Source organism: Hemitrygon akajei, chromosome 6, assembly GCF_048418815.1.
Source record: "Hemitrygon akajei chromosome 6, sHemAka1.3, whole genome shotgun sequence".
In the NCBI taxonomy this organism is placed as follows: Eukaryota; Metazoa; Chordata; class Chondrichthyes; order Myliobatiformes; family Dasyatidae; genus Hemitrygon; species Hemitrygon akajei.
In genome coordinates this window covers 12,408,964-12,433,330 of record NC_133129.1, presented here as the reverse complement: position 1 = coordinate 12,433,330, position 24,367 = coordinate 12,408,964, and the positions used below count along the sequence as shown (strand labels likewise).

At 41.4% G+C, this 24,367-nt stretch overlaps 1 protein-coding gene across 2 annotated transcripts in view; it reads right to left on the bottom strand.

Moving 5' to 3' along the window:
* The window catches only part of LOC140728861 (probable ATP-dependent RNA helicase DDX60), a 176,981-nt gene that overhangs the window by 58,647 nt on the left and 93,967 nt on the right, over positions 1 to 24,367 (bottom strand). For both annotated transcript variants that reach the window (XM_073047895.1, XM_073047896.1), the window contains exons 23-26: positions 13,768 to 13,896; positions 5,590 to 5,717; positions 1,234 to 1,392; positions 66 to 204 (exon numbers count right to left, since the gene is read on the bottom strand). In XM_073047895.1, the coding sequence (XP_072903996.1) occupies positions 66 to 204; positions 1,234 to 1,392; positions 5,590 to 5,717; positions 13,768 to 13,896 (555 nt within the window). The remainder of the gene's footprint in view (positions 1 to 65; positions 205 to 1,233; positions 1,393 to 5,589; positions 5,718 to 13,767; positions 13,897 to 24,367) is intronic.

Here is a 24,367-nt window from a genome sequence, read left to right as displayed (position 1 = left end):
CGGCATGTCCTAGGTGATGGGGTCCCTAATGATGGACGCTGCTTTCTTGTGTCATCACCACTCACCTCCTCATCTGCTGCAGAAATCTGGGCAAATGTGCAGTCTGAAGGGAGTTCTTGAAGTGCCAGGTACTTCTTGATTAACAATTCATATTCAGTCCTGTATTGTTCTAGTTTCTCAGCTTGTTTCCTGGAGGGATGTGTCCTTTCAAAGGACGGGGGCCGGGAAGAAAAGAATGGAGAAGGAAATGCAGAAAATATTTATTTAAGGCTTAGAGCTGCCGACCCTGGGATGGTACTAAGCTACCCAATTTATACCTAATTTTCAAAGATAATGTTCTCTCAGCACAGAATTCAAATTTGGTAGTCAGCTTTCAAATCTGAAGTCGGAGAACTGAATAAGAAAACAAAATTTGACGCAACACGTGCAAAATGCTGGAGGAACTCAGCAGGTCAGGCAGCATCTATGGAGAGGAATAGTCAATGTTTTGGGCTGAGATCCTTCATCAGGACTGGAAAGGAATCTGGAAGGAGCCAGAATATTAAGGTGGGGGGAGGGGAAGAAGGACTAGCTTGGTGAAGACAGGTGGGTGGGGGGGGGGATAAAGTAAGAAGCTAGGAGAGGATAGGTGGAAAAGGTAAAGGAGCTAGAGAAGAAGGCAATCTGTGAGGAGAGGAGGATGGACCATGGGAGAAATGGAACCAGGGCAGGTGATAGGTAGATGAGGAGAAGACAAGAGGTAAGAATGGGGAACAGAAGAAGAGGGGATGAGGAAGGGGAAGGTTACTGGAAGTTGGAGAAATTAATGTACACGCCCTCAGACCTTTAAGGCCTTCCTGATGGGGGATGGAAATGTATAGGGACTGCCCAGCCATGGCGGAAAAAAAAGGCAATCAGAGCCAGGGAGCTAAAAGTGATTGACATGATGGAGGCAGAGGTGGGCACACCTCTGGACCACCTCTCACTCTGGATAATCTTGAACAGAAACTTTGTTACATTTTGTAGACGAGCATTTTTCCACCAAAATGTCATCACCCTCCAGACAATGGTGTGAACCGTTCTGTATGGCAGGCAGAGCCCTTTGTCATCTAAGACTTTCAGTCCTTGGAATGGCAGATGTTAAAAAGCTGCTTACATAGCTCTGCTGCCACAATCAGTTCCTCCACCATTTTGTCTGTGTTGCTTTGGATTTCCAGCATCTGTAGATTTTCTCCTGTTTGTGATAATACTTACATAGTTTCCTCTTTTTCCAGATACTTCAATAGCTTGGTCACCCTGCTTTTTATTTTCAGTTGAGCTCTGACAGAATCTTGATCCTTTTTGCCTTGTGCCTTCACAAGCAGGTGACGTAGCATTTTATTAGCGAAGGACTCAACTAGTCCTATGTTGAATCTGAAACAACAGTGCAAGCTGGTTAGTGGCTGAAGCCAGCGATGCAATGTGTTAGTGTGCCACCGTAAGACACAAGGCAGAGAAGTGGAATTAGAATTAGCTCATTCAGCCCATCAAGTTTGCTCTGCCATTCTATCATGGCAGAGCAATGATATTCTAATATTCCTCCCAACACCATTCTCCTGCCTTCTCCCTGATGCCCTGACTAATCAGAACCTATCATCTCTGAAACATAGAAAACCTACAGCACAATACAGGCCCTTAGGCCCACAAAGCTGTGCCGAACATGTCCTTCTCTTAGAACTTACCTAGGGTTCCCATAGCCCTCTATTTTTCTAAGCACAATGTACCTATCCAGGAGTCACTTAAAAGACCATATCGAATCCACCTCCAACAGTGTCACTGGCAGCCCATTCCATGCACTCACCACTCTCTGCGTAAAAAACTTAACCCTGACATCTCCTCTGTACCTATTTCCAAGCACCTCAAAACTGTGCCCTCTTGTGCTAGCCATTTCAGCCCTGGGAAAAAGCCTTTAACTATCCACACGATCAATGCCTCCCATCATCTGATACACCTCTATCAGGTCACCTCTCATCCTCTGTCGCTCCAAGGAGAAAAGGCTGAATACACTCAACCTATTCTCATAAGGCATGCTCCTCAATCCAGGCAACATCCTTGTAAATCTCCTCTGCACCCTTTCTATGGTTTCCACATCCTTCCTGTAGTGAGGCGACCAGAACTGAGCACAGTACTCCAAGTGGGGTCTGACCAGGGTCCTATATAGCTGCAACATTACCTCTCAGCTTCTAAACTCAATCCCATGATTGATGAAGGCCAGTGCACTGTATGCCTTTTTAACCACACAGTCAACCTGTGCAGCAGCTTTGAGTGTTCTATGCACTTGGACCCTAAGATCCCTATGATCTTCCACTCTGCCAAGAGTCTTACCATTAATACTATATTCTGCCATCATATTTGACCTGCCAAAATGAACCATCTCACACTTATCTGGGTTGAACTCCATCTGCCACTTCTCAGCCTAGTTTTGCAACCTATCAATATCTCGCTGTAACCTCTGACAGCCCTCCACACTATCCACAACACCTCCAACCTTTGTGTCATCAGCAAACTTACTAACCCATCCCTTCACTTCCCCATCCAGTTCATTTATAAAAATCGTGAAGAGTAGGGGTCCCAGAACAGATCCCTGAGGCACTCCACTGGTAACCGACCTCAATGCAGAATATGACCTGTTTACAACCACTCTTTGCCTTCTGTGGGCAAGCCAGTTCTGGATCCACAAAGCAATGTCCCCTTGGATCCCATGCCTCCTTACTTTCTCAATAAGCCTTCTATGGGTACCTTATCAAATGCCTTGCTGAAATCCATATACACTACATCTACTGCTCTACCTTCATCAATGTGCTTAGTCACTGTTTCAATGTATGACTGGAGTGGACCCAAGTGCAGGACACAGGCATGGAGAGCAGGTTAGGATTCTTAAGCGGGCTTGAATGTTGCCTTGGAATCGGAGCCTGTATTTGGACTTGACTTGGACTCGGAGCCTGGACTTGGAACTTGGACACTGACCTGGGACTCGAAACTTGGACACGGACACGGAGCTTGGACTTTGACTTGGACACAGAGACGACAACACCAAAGACAGACGATTCATATCGCGGCTCAGAGGAGCGGCAAACAGCCAGCAATCCTTAACTGGATACAAGACAACAAAACCCATCGACGACATACAATTCATATCTTGGCTCGGAAGATGGTCCCTATTCTTAATGGCCCGGAATGTGCTTTGCCACACTGGCTCAGGTATTGGTCCAGCCCCAAGTAGATGTAAGCCTGAGTCTTTATGCTGCCAATTCAGATGAGAATCAGGTGCCTTAATCAAGGAGCCAGGTAAAACACGGGGAAAAGGAAATTAACAGAAATGAGGAGTCAATGGACTGGACCATGACAGTCACATCCTCAAAAAATTCAATCAGGCTGATAAGGCACAACCTGCTTTTGACAAAGCCATGCTGACTATTCCTAATCATATTATGCCTCTCTGAATGTTCATAAATCCTGTCTCTCAGGATCTTCTCCATCATCTTACCACCCACTGAAGTAAGACTCACTGGCCTATAATTTCCTGGGCTATCTCTACTCACTTTCTTGAAAAAGGGAACAACATCTGCAACCCTCTAATTCTCCAGAACCTCTCCCATCCCCATTGATGATGCAAAGATCATCGCCAGAGACTCAGCAATCTCCTCCCTTGGCTCCCATGGTAGCCTGGGGCACATTCCGTCTGGTCCCAGTGATCTATCCAACTTGATGCTTTCCAAAAGCTCCAGCACATGCTCTTCCTTAATATCTACATGCTCAAGCTTTTCAGTCTGCTGCAAGTCATCACTACAATCACCAAGATCCTTTTCCATAGTGAATACTGAAGCAAAGTATTCATTAATTACCTCCGCTATCTCCTCTAGTTCCATACACACTTTTCCACTGTCACACTTGATTGGTCCTATTCTCTCACATCTTATCCTCTTGCTCTTCACATACTTGTAGAATGCCTTGGGGTTTTCCTGAATCCTGTCCGTCCCTTCTGATTCTCCTAATTTCATCCTTAAGCTCCTTCCTGCTAGCCTTGTAATCTTTTAGATCTCTATCATTACCTAGTTTTTTGAACCTTTCGTAAGCTCTTCTTTTCTACTTTTCTAGATTTACAACAGCCTTTGTACACATGGTTCCTGTACCCTATCATCCTTTCCCTGTCTCATTGGAACGTACCTATGCAGAAATCCATGCAAATATCCCCTGAATATTTGCCATATTTCTTCCGTACATTTCTCTGAGAACATCTATGCTTCCAAGTTCCTGCCTGATAGCCTCATATTTCCCCTTACTCCAATTAAACACTTTCCTAAGTTGTCTGTTCCTATCCCTCTCAAAAGCTGTGGTAAAGGAGATAGAATTGTGACCACTATCTCCAAAATGCTCTCCCACTGAGAGATCTGACACTTGACCAGGTTCATTTCCCAATACCAAATCAAGTACAGCCTCTTCTCTGCTTTAAGTATACCCAATGACTTGGTTTCTATAGCCATCTGTGGCAATATATTCCACAGATTCATTACCCTCTGGCTAAAGAAAGCTCTGCCCATCTCTGTGCTAAATGGACACCCCACTATTGTAATCACTGGAATTCAGAAGAATGAGGATAGACCTCATTCAAACCTATTGAATGTTAAAATGCCTTGATAGAGTGGATGTAGAGAGGATGTTTCCTGTGGTGGGGGAGTCTAAGTCCAGAGAACACAGCCTCAAAATAGAGGGACGTCCATTTAGAACGGAGATGAGGAGGAATTTCTTTAGCCAGAAGGTGGCGAATCTGTGGAATTTATTGCCACAGATGGCTATAGAGGCCAAGTCACTGGGAATATTTAAGACAGAGGTTGATAGATTCTTGATTAGCAAGAGCATCAAAGGGTACAGGGAGAAGGCAGGAGAACGGGGCTGAGAGGGATAATAGATCAACTATGACAGAATGGTGGAGCAGATTTAATGGGCCCAAATGGCATAATTCTGCTCTGATATGTCATGGTCTTGTGGTCTTATTCTGAGTCTGTGCCCTCTGGTCCTGAACTCTCCCACTATAGGGAATATCCTCTCCACATCTGCTCTATCCATGCCTTTCTGTTACTGTGGGTAAGAAAAACAGATATGCATTTCTGACCCAGCATTAAAATCTCCTTGTCTTTCAGGTACAATGGAGACATCTTATTCTTTCCTTTGAGCTGGCTAGTTGTGCTGCTTTGACGTTTGCTTGCTTTTGATATTTCATCTGAATAAGCACTGCCGAATTACTTAAAGATTCCTCAAAATATTGTTGGTATCCACTGTAACAGCTTTCAAGTCGTGCTAGTTTTATGTTATTGTAGTGCCAGTGGCCCAGGTTCAATTCCTGCTGCTGTCTGTAAGGAGTTTCTACTTTTGTCTGGTTTCTTCCCACATCCCAATTACATACAGGTTAGTAGTTTAATTACTCACATAGATTAAAAATTTTAAAATGGTTAGAATAAAATGGGATTTGTGTGAATAATGTAGTTGATGGTCAGCATTGACCTGATGGGCTGAATGGACTGTTTTTTGTGGTATAAGGCTGTATTGTAAACAATGTCGAGAACTACTCACGCAAAGAATATAGCTGGCAAACCATTCTGTTTTTGAAGCGCTTCGACCAAACGTGGGAAGTTATCACAGTGTTGTATCGCGAAAATCCCTTTGACTTTTGGATCCAACATCAACAGCACATCCTTGAGCTGCGAAAATTCAAAACTGATATTACAGCTGTTGGATCTGTTGACAGAGATCTAGAGCTTGTTTGGAAGTCAAGAATGGGACATAGACTTAGTGGTTTCGGCTGCATTACGAGAACAAAGAACAAACTAAGTAAGGAGGACAAAGAAAAAGAAACTGTGGTTGCCTCATACTCGGGCTAGAGATGAACAACTTTCCAGTGATAGCAATTAAGCTATTAAATCAGCCATGATCATACTGAATGGCGGTGCAGACTCAAAGGGCCGAATGGCCTACTCCTGCACCTATTTTCTATGTTTTCTAAATAGCCTGACACCTGCTCCAGAAAAACTGAGAAACCTCTAGAAAAATGCAGATTCAGCTATACCACAGTTTACTTGAAAATTTACTGAACAGTTACACGTATATAGGTGATTATATAAAAATTATAAGCAAGCATAGGGAAGTTAAACTGCAAGGAAAATACTAGAAGTGAAACAATTCTACATCATAATCCAACTCTGCAATAATATAAAACACAGATCACAGAACAGCAGACTCACAGAAAAACACAGCACAGAAACAGGTCCGTCAGCCCATCTAGTCCATGTCAAACCATTTAAACTGTCTATTTTCATTGACCTGCACCGGAACCATAGTCCTCCATATCCCTGCCATCCATGTACCTATCCAAACTTTTCTTAAATGTTGAAATAGAGCTCGCATGCACCGCTTGTGCTGGCAGCTCATTCTACACCCTCTTGACCGTCTGGGTGAAGAAGTTTCACCTCATGTTCCCCTTAAACTTTTCACCTTTCACCCTTAACCCATAACCTCTGGTTGTAGGCTCACCCAACATCAGAGGAAAAAGCCCAGCACAGGAACTGTTTGTTTGGTGCACAATGTCTGTGCCAAACATGATGCTGAATTAAATTAATGTAAATCTCCTCTGCCTGTTAATAACCCATATTCTTTCATTTCCTGGCAATTCAAGTGTCTTTCTAAAAGCCACTGTTGTTTGTAGGGTTGTTCACTGAGCCGGGAGGTTAGGTTTGTCACCAGTTGAGGTGACGTCATCAGTGCACAACTGAGTACTGTTTCTGCTGAGTGTTTTTGTGTATATTGGTCCAACTCATGGTTCTGATTGGTTGGCTGCCCTCCCTGGACACTTTCTCTCTCCCCTCTCCTATTGGACAAATGACACAAAAGCATGAAAACACATACCACCAGACTCAAGGACAGCTGCTACCATCCCATTATCGGTCTCTTGAATGGATCTCATTCACTAAAGATGAATCGATCTACTAATCTACCTCCTTGGCCTTTATTTACTTACCTGCACTTTCCCTGTACCTTCTACTTCGTTTTGGGCATTCTGTTTTCCTTTATGTCTGGTAGAATGTCGATGTATGGCATGATTTACCCAATGGCATGCAAACAAAAGCTTTTCATTGTATAAAGTCATAAAGAATATACATGTACAGCACAGAAACAGGCCCTTTGGCCCATCTAGTCCATGCCAAACTATTAATCTGCCTAGTCCCATTGACTTGCACCTAGACCATAGCCCTAAATTACACCTCCTATCAAAACGTCTCTTAAATGTTGAAAACAAATCTGCATCCACCAATTATGCTGGTAGTTCATTCTCGATACCTGTTTCAATCATAAATAAACACCAATTCCAAATACAATGCTTTACCTGCTCTCCAACTTCCTAAATTTCCATGATCAATTGGCCTTATCCCTTATCCAGATAAACAAGCAAGAAAATGTTAGGACATGAGGAATGATCTTTCGGATACTTCTCTCCTTGAGGCTCACAGTGGGAGAGTATTATTTAATCTTGAAACTCCATGGAAATCTACAATTTTGGCAATTCTACACTTAGTGGCTACCTTATTAGGTTCACCTGAAACAGCCTGTTAATGCAAATATCAGCCAAACCTGTGGCAGCAACTCAATGCATAAAAGCATGCAAACATGGTCAAGACAGTCAGATGTTACTCAAACCAAACATCAGAATGGGGATGAAATGTGATCTAAGTGTCTTTGACTGGGGAATGATTGTTGGTGCCAAATGTGGTGGTTTGAGTATCTGAGAAACTGCTGAGCGCCTGGGATTTTAACATACAACAGTTTTGAGAGTTTAAAGGGGATGATGCAAAAAACAAACAAAGAAGAAAAGCATCCAGTGAGCAGCAATGCTTTGAGTGAAAACACTTTGTTAACGAGGTGGGTCAAGGAGAATGGTCAGATTGGTTGAAACTGACAGGAAGGAAAAAGTAACTGAAATCACACCAATTTACAATAGTGACCATAAGACCTGAAGACATAAGAACTGAATTAAGCCACTTGGTACACTGAATCTACTCTGTCATTCCTTCATGGCTGATTTAAAATCCTTCTCAACCCCATTCTCCTGCCCTCTCCCTGTGACCTTTGAAAACCTGACTAACCAAGAACCTATCAACCTTCACTTAAACATACCCAATGACTTGGCCTCCACAGCCATCTGTGCCAATGAATTCCATAGATTCACCACCCTCTGGCTAATGAAATTCCTCCTCATCTCTGTTCCAAAGGAACACCTTTCTATCCTGAGGCTGTGCTCTCTGGTCTTAGACTCCCTCACTGTAGAAACCATCCTCTCCATATCCACTCTATCTTGTCCCTTCAATATTTAATAGGTTTCAATGAGATTCCCTTCATTATTCTTCTAAAATCCTGTGAGGACAGGCCCAGTTTTATCAAACACTCCTATGTTAACCCTTTCATTCCCCAGATAATTATCGAGATAATTATCCCTTGGGCCCTCTCCAACGCAACACATTCTTTTTCAGATAAGGGGCCCAAAACTACTCACAATATTCCAAATGTGGCCTGACTAAAGTTTTGATCTGTATGACAAATAAAACTAATCTCTCTCTTTCTCGAAAAACCCAAATTTGTGAGACACATTTTCTCACACACAATACCATGGTGTCTCTTTCTAACCTGTCATTGCCTATCCAAATGCTGGTAGATCCTGTGTCTCAGAATCTTCTACAGTATCTTTCTCATCTCAGATGTCAGGCTCACAAGCCTGTGTTTATCTGGCTTGTCCTTCCAGACACCCTTAAATAAAGTCACAAAATTAGCTACTGCCGGTCTTTCAGCATCTCACCCGTGGCTAAAGAAGGTACAAATATATTACTGGTGAAAATAATCTTTACAAAGTCTCCTGATGTAGGGCCTCGGCCCGAAACATCAACTGTTTATTCCTCTCCATAGATGCTGCCTGACCTGCTGAGTTCCTCAGACCATATTCAGCATCAACAGGATCTTTTGTGTTTATCCTTCCCAGTTTATTGGTTTATTATACAGTGTGAAATGATTTTGTTAAAAAGCACATTGAGCTAGTAAGAAGAAACTAGAATGTATAACATACACTTGGTGGCCATTAAGTATCTCCCGTACCTGACACTATGAAATGATAGTGATTTGTTTACCACTCTCTCTGGTCTCCTGACATGCATAAATAACAACTTTGCCTTTACTCCTAGTATCATTTCCTTCTCTCACAAACTGCATAGGGTTTCTCGGTTAAAGAGGCTCTTAGGGGACAGAAAGTCCAGTCAAGCATGTGGCAATATATTAGAGCAGGACCAACAAAGCAAATACTTCTGTGTTTATCCATTTATTTGTTTTTTTTTGGTTGGGGATTTGCCAGAGACCTATACTCAGTGGCCACTTTATTAGAGTAGGTACCTCCTGTATCTAATCAAATGGACACTGACTGCATGTTTGTGGTCTTCTGCTGCCTAATCCACTTCAACTTTCAATTTGTTGTGCATTCAGAGATACTTTTCTACACAACATTATTGGAACACATGGCTATCTGATCTACTGTCACCTTCCTGTCAGTTTGAACTCGTCTGACCATTCTTCTCTAACCTTTCTCGTTAACAAGGAGTTTTGCCATTCTCTTGATTTTTTTTTGTGTCTTGCACCATTCCCTGTAAACTCTAGAGACTGTTGCGTGTGAAAATCCCAGGAGATCAGCAGTTTCTGAGGTACTCAAACCACCCCATCTGGCACCAGCAATCATTTCACAGTCAAAGTCACTTAGATCACATTTCTTCCCCCATTCTGATGTTTAGTCTGAATAACTTGGTCTTGACCATGCCTGCATGCTTTTATGCTTTGAGTTGCTGCCACGTGATTGGCTGATTAGATATTTGCATTAATAAACAGGTGTACAGGTGTACCTAACAAAGTGGCCACTGAGTGTAGAGATTCAGTTGTACAGGAAGTGCAAGGTATACAACAAGGTAGGCTGGCAGATCAAGAGTTCATCTTTACTGTATGAAATGTTTCTTTAAACGTATTACACCAATGGGATAGAAATTGTCCTTGAGCCTGTTGGCACATGTTCTTGAACATTTGTACTTTCTGTCTGATGGAAGAGGGGAATGTGAGAATGACCAAGGTAGGAAGAGTCCTTGACTATGCTGGCTGCTTTCCCGAGGCAGCTGAAAGGGTAGGCAGAGTCCCGGTTCTCCTGCAAATTACAGTGGCCTCTGTGATGTCTAACCCTCCAGTAATTTGGCACATCTTCAGTACTGCCCCCTAGTGTCAGTTCATGTCCCCACTGGAGAATTCTGAAACCTTGTCGAGTGCCCTGTTATTAAATATTTATTCTCGAAATATGGGTGTTGATATCTACTGAGCAGCTCCAGTTGCCCTTGAGAACATGAGCCGCCTTCCTACTCCGCATTGGTCCCTCTGTTGAAGGTCCTCCCACAGTGTTGTTGAGGAGGGAGTTCCTGTCTCAAACCCAAAAACTTGAAGGACTAACAATATCTTTCAGTCTTTTCATCAGGACGAAGGGAAACCTGCAGGTGGTAGTGTTCACCCACTGTCCTAATCCCTCTTGATGGTAGAGGCCATGAATTTGGAAGATGCTGTCGGAGGTGACTAACTGCAGTGTATTTTGTAAATTACACATACTATAGCCACTGTGGCACACGGTAGCGTAGCAGTTAGCTCCAACATATTACAGTAGCAGTGATCACCAATCAGGTTTGATTCTCACCGCTAGTCGCAAGAAGTTTGTACATTCTCTCCATGACCACATGGGTTTCCTCTGCAAGTTCTGATTTCCTCCCACAGTCCAAAGATGTACAGGTTAGGGCTAGTGAATTGTGGGCATGCTATGTTGGCACCAGAAACCTGGAGATGCTTGTGGGCTGCCCTACCACATTCCCGATGCAAGGGCCACATTTCACTGTATTTTTCGATGTTTTGATGTAGATGTGACAAATAAAACTAATCTTTAATCTGTGTTCTGCTGGTGCAGGGCAGGTTTATTTAATTTATTTATTGAGATACAGCATGGAATCGGCCCTTCCAGCCCTGTGAACCACGCAGCCCAGCGGTCCCCCAATTTAATCACAGGACAACTTACAATAACCTGTTAACCTACAAACTGATACATCTTTGGATGGTGGGAGGAAATCTGAGCACCAGGAGGAAACCCTTGCAGTCACAGGGAGAATGTACAAACTCCTTACAGGATTATGGTTGATAGATTGGGTTGAGATCCTTGGTTGTTGGAGCTACACTCAATCAGGCAAGTCTGGGATACCGACCATGCTTTGGGTACCAGAAGCGTAAAACTGATCTACACTGTTCTACAGACACTCCATGGCGGAGAGCATTCTGACTGGTTGCATCACACGCCTGGTATGGAGGCTCCAACGCAGAGAATCGAAAGAGGCTGCAGAGGGCTGTCAACTCAGCCAGCTCAGTCACAGCTACAACCCTCCCCAATATCAAAGACATTTTCAAGAGGTGGTACCTCAAGAAACTGGCATCATTCATTAAGGACCCTCACCATCTGGGAAATGCCCCCTTTGCATTACTACCATTGCTGAGGAGGTACAGGAGCCTGAAGGCTTCCTCCTCTCCACCATCAGATTTCTGAATGGTCCATGAATCCATAAACGTGACCTTCTATTTATCTTTTGATTTAAATATTTATTTTGTAACTTATAGTAATTTTTATGTCTTGCGCTGTACTGCTGCCAAAAAACAACAAACTTCATAACGTATATCAGTGATAATAAACTTGATTTTGATTCTGATTCTGGTTCCAGTGGTTGCTACACAGAATATCCAACAGTAGAGTACTGGAACTGGCCTTTGGTCCACAATGTTGTGCCAAGCCAATTAAATTAACAATCAAATGACTGCCTAAACTAATCCCTTCTGCCTACAGAATATCCACATCCTTCCATTTACCTCCCACTCATGTGCCTATCGTAAAGTCTCTTAAAAGTCCCTAATGTATCTGCCTGTACCACTACCACAGGAACTGCATTCCAGGTACCCACCACTCTCTGTGCATGAAACTTGCCCTTCACATCTCCTTTAAAATTACCTTAAATGCATACCCTCAGGTATTGGACACTTCAACCCTGGGAAAAAGATATTGTCTTGTACTCTATTTTTCGTTCATTCATTATGGGCCATGTCATATGATGTGGGTGATCCTGGTCCTTCCATCACCGTGATTGTCCTTGGCAATCTTCTCTACAGAAGTGGTTTACCATTGCCTTCTTCTGGGCCGTGTCTTTACAAGATGGGTGACCCCAGCAACTGTCAATACCCTTCAGAGATAGTTTGCCTAGTGTCAGTGGTCGCATAACCAGGACCTGTGATATGCACCAGCTGTTCATACGACCATCCACCGGCTGCTCCCATGGCTTCATGTGACCCTGATTGGGGGCTAAGCAGGTCCTACACCTTGCCCAAAAGTGACCTGCAGGCTAGTGGAGGGAAGGAGTGCTTTACACCTCCTTTGGTAGAGACGTATGTCCACCTGCCACCCAACTCTATCCATGTCTCTCATAATCTAATCAACATCTGTCATATCTCCCCTCAGACTCTACCACTGCACAGAAAACAATTATGTTTGCCCATTCTCTTGTTATAGAACCTGCTGTTGTTGTTAAGATCAGTGACAAGATTTTACTGATTGGAAAGTCAAACAAATTGGGATTCTCTTTCCTCAATGTACAAAGGTGACAAGAGTTCTCTAACATCACAAGAACAGTTCCATGGGACTGACATGTGCAAAGTGTGTCTGTTTGAAGGCGAGCCTAGAACAAAAGGCCATGAGGTGTGTACCGCATCAGATCGATTGCAAGAATGTGGCCAGTGTGTATGTGGCCGATTGACTGCACAGCAGATGGGCTGGGTCTCCTGCACGCGGAGGGCTCTCTCTTTTGTGCTCGGGTTTTCAAGTGTGCACGTGTTTTATCTTGGCTAGCTTTGCTCATCGCTCCCACACTGTTGACTAGCATATACCATTACTAACGTGACTCAGTAAAAATGTTTAATCATACTCCTCCGATATCATCCTTGCTCTGCACATATGAATAAATGCACTTTTGTGTTGAAGACTAGAGTCATAGAACATTGCAGCATAAAAATAGGCCCTTCAGCCCATCTAGTCTGTGCCAAACTATTAACCTGCAAGTCCCATTGACCTGCACTTGGACCATACCCCCCATGCCCCTCCTAACCATGTACTTATCCAAATTTCTCTGACATGATAAAATCATGCCTATATCCACCACTTCCGTTGGTATCTCATTCCACACTTTCACCACCTTCTGAGTGAAAAAAGATTCCCCTCATGTTCTCCTTAAACAGTTCACCTTTCACCCTGAACTCTAGTTCTAGGCTGACCCAACCAACCTCATTGGAAAAAGCCAGCTTGCATTTACCCTATCTATACCCCTCAACTTTTTGCATACCTCTATCGATTCTTCCCTCATTTTTCTTCGCTCCAGGGAATAAAGTCCTAACCTATTCAACCTTCCCAAACTTGAGATCAGTGAATTCTGGAAACGATTAGCATTGGAATGGTTGATGAAGGGATGCTTTGAAAGAGAAACTCGCCGGATGACAGAGAAAAGAATGTGCTGTGGTGATGGGTGAAAAAGATGTAAGATAGAGCAAAACCCAACCTGTTGCAGTGAAAACTAGGTATTTTAATATATATTGCCACTGGGACACACTTACCTCCTTTGTCCGTCCAATTTTAATCCATTCTGCAAGTTCCCTCTTCAGTTCAGCTTCATATTCTCTCACATCGGATTTCCGGATAACAATCTTGTCCTTGAAGGACTTGTTCATTTCCGGTTCAAGTTCCTGAAGTGGAAGCATGCTATTAGCAATGAAGTCTGCACAGCCCCTCCCACTCCACACTCCTCCCTCAACACCACCCCTCGCAATCTGCAACCCTCCTTCAGTACTGACCCCCATTTTGCACTTCTCCCTCAGTACTGTCCATCACACCCTGGAACCCTGCCACAGTTCTGCTCCTCCACCCATAAAACCACAAGATATCTGAGCAGGATCAGGTCATTTGGCTCATCAAATATGCATGGCCATTCCATCATGTCTGATTGATTCTCCTTCTTCTCAACTCCTGTCTTCTCCCTGTAAGCTTTGAAGCCCTTATTAATTTAGAACCTATCAACTCTGCTTTAAATTTAGAACCAAGTCTGTGGCAATGAATTCTAGAGATTCACCACCCTCAGTCTAAATAAATCTCCCCCTCATCTCCATTCTAAAGGGATGTCCTTCTTTTCTGAGATTGTGCCCCCTGGTCCTAGACTCTCCCACAAAAGATAACATTCTCTCCATGCCCACTCTATCCAGGCTTTTCCATATTCAATAGGTTTCAATGAGATCCATCCCCCTCCATTGTTCTATACACCATCAAGTACAGGCCCAGAGCCAACAAACGCTCTTCATACATTAACACCTTATTTTCAAGGATACTTCTTATGAACCTCCTCTGAACCCTCTCCAAATGACGGCACATACTTTCTGAGAAAACATTGCTCATAATACCCCACCTGCAGTCTGACCAATGCCTTATAAAACCTTAGTGTTACATCCTTGTTTTTATAATCTAGTCCTCTTGAAATTAATGCTAACATTGCATTTGCTTTCCTTACCATTGACTCAACCTTCAAGTTAATTAGGCAAACTTCCACAAGAACAAGCAAGATCTTTTACACCACTAATTTCCGAATTTTCTTGCCATTTAGAAAATACATTACACCTTTGTTCCTTCAAAGTGCATTGCAATGCACTTCCCTACACTGTATTGCTTCTGCCACTTCTTTGCCTATTCTTCTAATCTGTCTAAGTCCTTCTGCAGCCTCCCTGCCTCCTCAACACTAGCTGCCCCTCCACTTATCTTCGTATCATCCACAAACTTGACCACAAAGCCATCAATTCCATCTTTCAAATAATGTGAAAAGAATCGGTCCCAACACAGACTCCTGCAGAACATCACTAGTCACCAGCAGTCAACCAGAAAAAGTCCCCTTTATTCCCACTCTCTGCCAGTCAGCCAATCTTCTATCCATGCTAGTATCTTTGCTGTAATACCATGGGCTCTTATCTTGTTTAACAGCCTGATGTGCAACACCTTGTCAAAAGCCTTTGGAAAATCCAAGTAAACCACCTTCACTGACTCTCCTTATTTCATCAAAGAATTCCAATAGATTTGTCAGGTAAGTTTTCCCTTTAAGGAAACCATGCTGACTTTGGTGTATTATATCATGTGCCTCCCAAAACCCTTTGAACCTCAGTTTTTTTGTATTTTCTCTCCATTTAGAAATTAGTCAATCCTTTCATTTCTTTTAGCCAAGTGCATAACCATATACTTCCTGACACTGTATTCCATCTGTCATTTTTTTGCCTGTTCTCCTAATCTGAATAAGTCCTCTGCAGTCTAATTACTCAGAATTACCTGCCCCTCTACTTATCTTCATATTGTCTGCAAACTTTGCAACAAGCTCATCAATTCCATCATCCAAATCACTTGCATTTAACGTCAAAAGAATTGGTCCCAATATAGATCAACATTGACTCAGGCCTGAGAGGCCAGCGTTGGGCATTTTCATGCCTTACAAGGCACAGAATGAAAGATTGTGTGACGTGCCACTCCTCACACAGACACTTGTATTATTTTTCTTTATTTTACGAGGTTCAACACTCAACCCAGCACAAAAGGAAAGCGTACTCGGGAACAGCCCAACTGGATTCGAACCCAGGAACCTCCATTCCAGGGTCCGGTGCTGATGTCACTGCACCACCAGCCAAGCTAACACACACCCCTGTGGAACACTATCAGTCACCAGCAGCCAACCAGAAAAGACTCCCTTTATTCCTACTCTTTGCTTTATCAATGGTAATACCATGGGCTCATAGCTGTTAAGCAGCCTCATGTTTGGCACCTTGTCAAAGGCCTTCTGAAAATCCACGTACACAACATCAACCAATTCTCATTTGTCTACCCTGCTTGTTATTTCTTCAAAGAATTCCAACAGATTTTACAGGCAAAATTTTCTCTTGAAGAAACTATGCTGTCTACAGCCTATTTTATCATATGCCTCCAAGTACCCTGAGACCTCATCTTTCATAATCGACTCCAACATCTTCCCAACCACTGAGGTCATACTAACTGGCCTATAGTTTCCTTTCGTTTGCCTCTCTCCCTTCTTGAAGAGTGGAGTGACATTTGCAATTTTCTGGTCTTTTGAAACCATTCTTGAAAGATCATTACTAATGTCTCCACCATCTCTTTGGCCACCTCTTTCAGAACTCTGGGGTGTACACTCCCTGGTCCAGGTGACTTACCTAGCTTCAGAGCTTTCGGTTTCTCAACAAACTTTCCTCTATTTGTAGTAACTTTCAGTTTTCCAAGATCCTTCTCTCTAGTTATGGTAACTTCACACACTTCATGGCCCCTGACATCTGGAACTTCCACCATATGCTCGTGTCTTCCCCAATGAAGATGGATGCAAATTACATTCGTCCATCATTTCATGGTCCCACATCACATCATTGTTTTCCAACATCCTTCTGCAGTGCAGAAGGGAGGGAGGAAGAAGAGGAGAGCGGTAGTAATAGGGGACTCCATAGTCAGGGGTACAGGCAGGAGATTCTGTCTACAGCAGAGATCTCTAGTGGAATTTTATGGGACACTTTTAAAGCATTTATTCATGGACAGATTATTTCATACTCCGCTGGAGTTAGGAAACGAACTAATTCTAAAATATTAACATTGGTTGATAAAATCAAAGCAATTGATAAGATTTATTCAGTGACCCTCAGCAAAGAACTTTATAAAGAAAGAGTTGAACTTCAAATGGAGCATAGTTTATTATCCTCTTCGATTGAAAATCAGTTAATTAAATCTAGAACCCAGTTTTATGTACATGGAGATAAGTCTGGCAAATTATTGGCTAATCAATTGAAAACTGCTTCGGTTAAACGACAAATTACTAGGATTCGTAAACAAGATGGCACTCTGACAATCGACCATAAAGAGATAAATAAAGCCTTTCAAGATTTTTATAATTCTTTATATTAATCAGAATTTGTTGAGGATTCTTCTATAATAGATGAATTTGTAAGAAAATTGAATATTCCAAAATTAACAACAGAGGACAGTGTATTCCTAGATGCACCTATTACGGAAACTGAAATAAAAGAGGCTACTTTTTCAATGAATTCCGGTAAAGCTCCTGGTCCGGATGGTTATACTGTAGAATTTATTAAATCCTTTTCCTCTATACTCTCTCCTTGGCTTTGTAAAATTTTTAAAGATGTGTTAACTATAGGTAAATTACCACAATCTTTTTATGAAGCCTCTATTTCTTTAATTCTTAAAAAAGATAAAGAACCCACTGAATGTGCATCCTATCGGCCTATATCCTTGCTGAATACGGATTTTAAGATTTTTAGTAAAATTTTGGCCACTAGATTAGAAAATATATTACCTCAAATTATTTCTGAAGATCAGATTGGATTTATTAAAAACCGCTACTCATCTTTTAACATTAGAAAATTAATTAATATTATTTATACTCCTTCACCCAAAATACCAGAATGTGTCATTTCCTTAGAAGCTGAAAAAGCATTTGATAGAGTTGAATGGCCATATTTATTTAATACGTTGCAGCATTTTAATTTTAGTTCAAAATTTATATCATGGATTAAATTAATATACTATAAACCCTTGGCTTCGGTCTTTACCAATAATCAAAGATCTCCTTTTTTTCAGTTATTCCGTGGTACAAGGCAAGGCTGTCCTTCAAGTCCTTTACTATTTGACATTGTTTTGGAACCTTTAGCTATAGCCATTCGTGAATCACCTAATATTTTGGGTATTACTCGTGGGGAAAGGACGTATAAGTTATCATTATATGCTGATGATTTGTTACTATACATATCCGACCCTGAGAGATCTATTCCTGCTATTTCGTCCTTGCTTGCTCAGTTTAGTAACTTTTCTGGTTACAAATTGAATTTTAATAAGAGCGAATTATTTCCATTAAATATGCAAGTTCCAATTTATAAGCATTTACCATTTAAAGTTGTCACAGATTATTTTACTTATTTGGGTATTCAAATTACCAAAAAAACATAAAGATTTATTTAAAGTTAATTTTTTACCTTTAACTGACCAAATTAAGCAACTTGTTACCAGGTGGTCTCCATTATCTTTGTCATTGGTTGGTCGAATTAATGCTATTAAGATGATGGTATTACCCAAATTCTTATATTTATTTCAAGCATTACCAATTTTTATTCCTAAATCTTTTTTTGATATTATTGACTCCAAAATATCTTCCTATCTGTGGCAGAATAAAAATCCTAGACTAAGCAAAAAATATTTACAGAAGCCTAAGAAGGAGGGTGGTTTTGCCAAACCTGACATTTTACTATTGGGCAGTTAATATACAATATTTAATATTTTGGACACAAGAATCAACTATAGCAGCTTGCCCACAATGGGTAAATTTGGAATGTAAATCTGTACAAGACTTTTCATTGTTTTCAATTTTAGGATTTTCACTTCCTTTTTCTTTATCTAAATTGAATAAACAAATAACTAATCCTATAGTTAAACATACATTGCGAATATGGTTTCAATTTCGTAAATTTTTTGGCTTGAATAAGTTTATCTTATCAAGCCCTATAATTTCTAACTTTCTTTTTCTGCCCTCTTTTATGGATTAAGCCTTTGTTTTATGGAAAACAAAAGGTATAACACGTTTTCGTGATCTATTTTTAGATAATAGTTTTATGTCCTTTGAACAGCTATCTAATAAATATAATTTACCTAAAACTCATTTTTTTAGATATTTGCAAGTTAGAAATTTTTTGAATAATGAGTTACAGTCTTTTCCGAAATTATGTCTATCGGACATTACGGAAAATATTTTAGCTCTGAATCCTTGTCAGAAGGGTTTAGTAGCCATCATTTATAATATGATCATGAAAATACAGCCAGAAGTATCAGAAAAAATTAAGAAGGAATGGGAAAAAGAACTTCATTGTCTTATACCCACTGAGCAGTGGGAGAAAATTTTACAATTAGTCAATTCTTCTTCTATTTGTGCTAAACATGCCCTAATACAATTTAAGGTTGTACATAGAGCTCATATGTCTAAGGATAAACTTGCTCGATTTTATTCTTATGTTAATCCAACCTGTGACAGATGTCATTCTGAAGTTGATTCATTGATCCACATGTTTTGGTCTTGCCCTTGTTTGCAAAATTACTGGAAAGATATTTTCGGTACTATTTCAACAGTTCTGAATATCAATTTCCAACCGCATCCTATTACTGCAATTTTTGGTTTACCAATGGTGGATAATAGTTGTTTATCCCCCTCAGCTCGATGGATGATTGCATTTGTTACATTAATGGCTAGAAGATCTATTCTATTGAATTGGAAAGAAATTAATCCTCCAACTACATTTCAGTGGTTTTCTCGAACTATCTCTTGTTTGAGCTTAGAAAAAATTAGAAGTGTTGTCTTTGATCCTCCAGTTAAATTTGAAGAAACTTGGAGATCATTTATTCAACATTTTCATATGAGTTAAATTGTCTTTTCCTAAACCTCACCTTTATTATCCTTAATTATTTGGATGGAGGTACGGAGTTATTGGCACTATTGTGTATATTTGACATAATGCAATGGCCCATGTTGGTTAGTTTTTTTTTCTCTTTTTTTTGTTTTTTTTTAACTTCTTTTGTTCGTAATTACCATGAGTTTGGGAGGTTATTATATATTGATTATCATCTATTTGAATGTTTATTTAAACTATTAACTATGTACTCTCAAACTCTCTGTATTCATGTTTCATTTATGTTTGTTTAAAAATTAATAAAAAGATTTAAAAAGAAAAATGAAAGGAGATTCTGTGGTTGTGACAGAGACTCCCGGGCAGTTTGTTGCCTCCCGGGTGCCAGGGTCAGGGATGTCTCTGATTGCATGCACAGCATTCTGAAGTGGGAGGGTGATCAGCCAGATGTCGTGGTACACATCGGTACCAATGACATAGGTAGAAAGAGTCAAGAGATCCTGAAGAGTGAGTACAGAGAGCTTGGTAGGAAGTTGAAAAACAGGACCTCGAGGGTAGTAATCTCCGGATTGCTGCCTGTGCCACGTGCAAGTGAGGGTAAGAGTAGGATACTCTGGCAGATGAACACATGGCTGAGAAACTGGTGTAGGGGGCAAGGTTTCAGATCTCTAGATCATTGGGACCTCTTCTGGGGCAGGTGGGACCTGTACAAGAGAGACAGGTTATACCTGAACTACAAAGGGACCAATATACTGACAGGGAGATTTGCTAGTGTCATTGGGGAGGGTTTAAACTAGATTTGCAGGGGGATGGGAACCAGAGTGCCAGAGTAGATAGTGGAACAGAGGTAAAAATAAATGATGTTAGTAGTTCATGCAAAGTCACAAATAGTAAGGTTGTGTGTGGTGGTAATAATCTTCAGAGGTGTGTGTATTTCAATGCGAGGAGTACTGTGGGAAAGGCAGAAGAGCTGAGGGCCTGGATTGACATGTGGAATTATGACATCATAGCCATTAGTGAAACTTGGCTACAGGCGGGGCAGGACTGGTAGCTCAATGCTCCAGGGTTCCGATGTTTCAGACGTGATGGAGACAGAGGGATGAAGGGTGGGGGGGGGGGGGGGAGTGGCTTTGCTAGTCAGGGAAAATATTACAGCAGTGCTTTGGCAGGATAGATTAGAGGGCTTGTTCACTGAGGCCATATGGGTGGAGCTGAGAAACAGGAAAGGTATGACCACATTAATAGGGTTGTATTATAGACCACCCAATAGACAGCGAGAATTGGAGGAGCAAATCTGCAGAGAGATAACAGACAACTGCCGGAGACAGAAAGTTGTGATTGTAGGAGATTTTAATTTTCCACGCATTGATTGGGACTCCCATACTGTTAAAGGTCTAGATGGGTTAGAGTTTGTGAAATGTGTTCAGGAAAGTTTTCTAATTCAATATATAGATGTACCAACTAGGGAGGATGCAATATTAGATCTCCTAATAGGAAATGAGTTAGGGCAGGTGACGGAAGTGTGTGTAGGGAAACACTTTGGTTCTAGTGATCATAACATCCTTAGTTTCAACTTGATCATGGATAAAGATAGATCTGGTCCTCGGGTTGAAGTTCTAAACTGGAACAAGGCCAAATTTGAAGAAATGAGAAAGTATCTAAAAAGCGTAGATTGGGACAGATTGTTCTCTGGCAAGGATGTGATTGGTAAGTGGGAGGCCTTCAAAGGAGAAATTTTGAGAGTGCAGAGTCTATATGTTCCTGTCAGGATTAAAGGCAAAATGAATAAGAATAAGGAACCTTGGTTTTCGAGGGATATTGGAACTCTGATAACGAAGAAGAGAGAGATGTATAACATGTATAGGCAACAGGGAGGAAATAAGATGCTTGAGGAGTATAAAAAGAGTAAGAAAATACTTAAGAAAGAAATCAGGAGGGCTAAAAGAAGACATGAGTTTCCTTTGGCAGTCAGGGTGAAGGATAATCCTAAGAGCTTCTACAGGTATGTTAAGAGCAAAAGGATAGTAAGGGATAAAATTGGTCCTCTTGAAGATCAGAGTGTTCGGCTATGTATGGAACCAAAAGAAATGGGAGAGATATTAAATGGGTTTTTTGCATCTGTATTTACTAAGGAAACTGGAATGGAGTCTATGGAAACAAAGTAAACAAGTAGGGAGATCATGGAACTTATACAGATTGAAGAGGAGGAGGTGCTTGCTGTCTTGAGGCAAATCAGAGTAGCTAAATCCCCAGGACCTGACAGAGTATTCCCTCGGACCTTGAAGGATACTAGTGTTGAAATTGCAGGGGCCCTGGCAGAAATATTTAAAATGTCGATATCCAGGGGTCAGGTGTCAGAGGATTGGAGGATAGCTCATGTAGTTCCGTTGTTCAAAAAAGGCTCAAAAAGTAAGCCGGGAAATTATAGGCCGGTAAGTTTGACATCGGTAGTAGGTAAATTATTGGAAGGAATACTAAGAGATAGGATCTACAAGTATTTGGATAGACAGGGACTTATTAGAAAAAGTCAGCATGGTTTTGTGCGTGGTAGGTCATGTTTAACCAATCTATTAGAGTTTATCGAGGAAGTTACCAGGAAAGTGGATGAAGGGAAGGCAGTGGATGTTGTATACATGGACTTCAGTAAGGCCTTTGACAAGGTCCCACATGGGAGGTTAGTTAGGAAGATTCAGTCACTAGGTATACATGGTGAGGTAGTAAACTGGATTAGACATTGGCTCAATGGAAGAAGCCAGAGAGTGGTAGTGGAGGATTGCTACTCTGAGTGGAGGCCTGTGACTAGTGGTGTGCCACAGGGATCAGTGCTGGGTCCATTGTTATTTGTCATCTATATCAATGATCTGGATAATAATGTGGCAAATTGGATCAGCAAATTTGCTGATGATACAAAGATTGGAGGTGTAGTGGACAATGAGAAAGGTTTTCAAAGCTTGCAGAGGGATTTGGACCAGTTGGAGGACTGAAAAATGGCAAATGGAGTTTAATGTGGACAAGTGTGAAGTATTGCACTTCGGAAGGTCAAACCAAGGTGGAACATACAAGGTAAATGGTAGGACACTGAGGAGTGCAGTAGAACAGAGGGATCTGGGAGTACAGATACATAATTCCCTAAAAGTGGCATCACAAGTAGATAAGGTTGTACAGAGAGCTTTAGGTACATTGGCTTTTATAAATCAAAGTATTGAGTTGGAATGTAATGGTGAGGTTGTATAAGACATTGGTGAGACCGAATTTGGAGTATTGTGTGCAGCTTTGGTCATCTAATTACAGGAAGGATATTAATATGGTTGAAAGAGTGCAGAGAAGGTTTACAAGGATGTTGCCGGGACTTGAGAAACTGAGTTACAGAGAAAGATTGAATAGGTTAGGACTTTATTCCCTGGAGCGTAGGAGAATGAGGGGTGATTTGATAGAGGTGTATAAAATTATGATGGGTATAGATAGAGTGAATGCAAGCAGACTTTTTCCACTGAGGTTAGGGGAGAAAAAAACCAGAGGTCATGGGTTAAGGGTGAAGGGGGAAAAGTTTAAAGGGAACATTAGGGGGGGCTTCTTCACACAGAGAGTGATGGGAGTGTGGAATGAGCTGCCAGATGAAGTGATGAATGTGGGCTCATTTTTGACATTTAAGAAAAAATTGGACGGGTATATGGATGAGAGGGGTTTGGAGAGATATGGCCCAGGTGCAGGTCAGTGGGACTAGGCAGAAAAATGGTTCGGCTCAGCCAAGAAGGGCCAAAAGGCCTGTTTCTGTGCTGTAATGTTCTATGGTTCTATAGTTCTATCCACTCTCACCTCTATTTTACACTTTACGCATCTGAATAAACTTTTGGTATCCTCTTTAATATTATTGGCTAACTTACTTTCATATTCCATCTTTAACTTCTTAATCACTTTTTTAGTTGTTTTCTGTTGGTTTTTAAAAGCTTCCCAGTCCTCTATTTTCCCACTTTTTTTTTGCTCTATTAAATGCTCTCTCTTCAGCTTTTATCTCAGCTTTGGCTCTCTTCTAGCAAAGGTGGAACCTATACAAAAGGGACAGTTTTCACCTTAACTGGAGGGAGGGCGCTGATATTCTAGCAGGAAGGTTTGTTAATGCTGCACAGTGGGGTTTAAACTAGAGTTGCAGGGAGATGGGAACCAGAGTGCCAGAACAGTTATTACAGAGTTTGTGGAGGCAGATTTTGGTAAAACCTCAGACAAAGTTAGGAATCAAAAGGTTGAACATGGTGTTACTAGAGTACTGAGCTACCTATACCTCAATGCAAGAAGTATCGTAGTGAAGGCAGATGATGGTGCTAAAGATGAGGCAGCTGGTTTACAAATGGAGATAATGTGTAGTGAGGAGAGGCTGTTGATAGGGCAAAATTGCAGCCAGCAGGATGAGTTGCAACATAAAGGCAGACAAAATGGAAAAGGGTGAATACAGGACTGAAGTGGTATATTTGAATGCGGGCAGTATACAGAATAAGGTAGATGAACTTGCAGCACAGTTACAGATTAGCAAGAATGATGTTGCGGGCATCACTGCATCATGGCTGAAAGAAGATTATAACTGGGAGCTTACTGTCCAAGGAATCACATTGTATCAAAAGGACAGGCATAAAGGCAGAGGGGGCTGCATTTATTGTGTTGGCAAATATCAAATCAAACCATTAGAAAGAGGTGACATAGGGTAGGAAGATGTTGAACCATTGTGGAT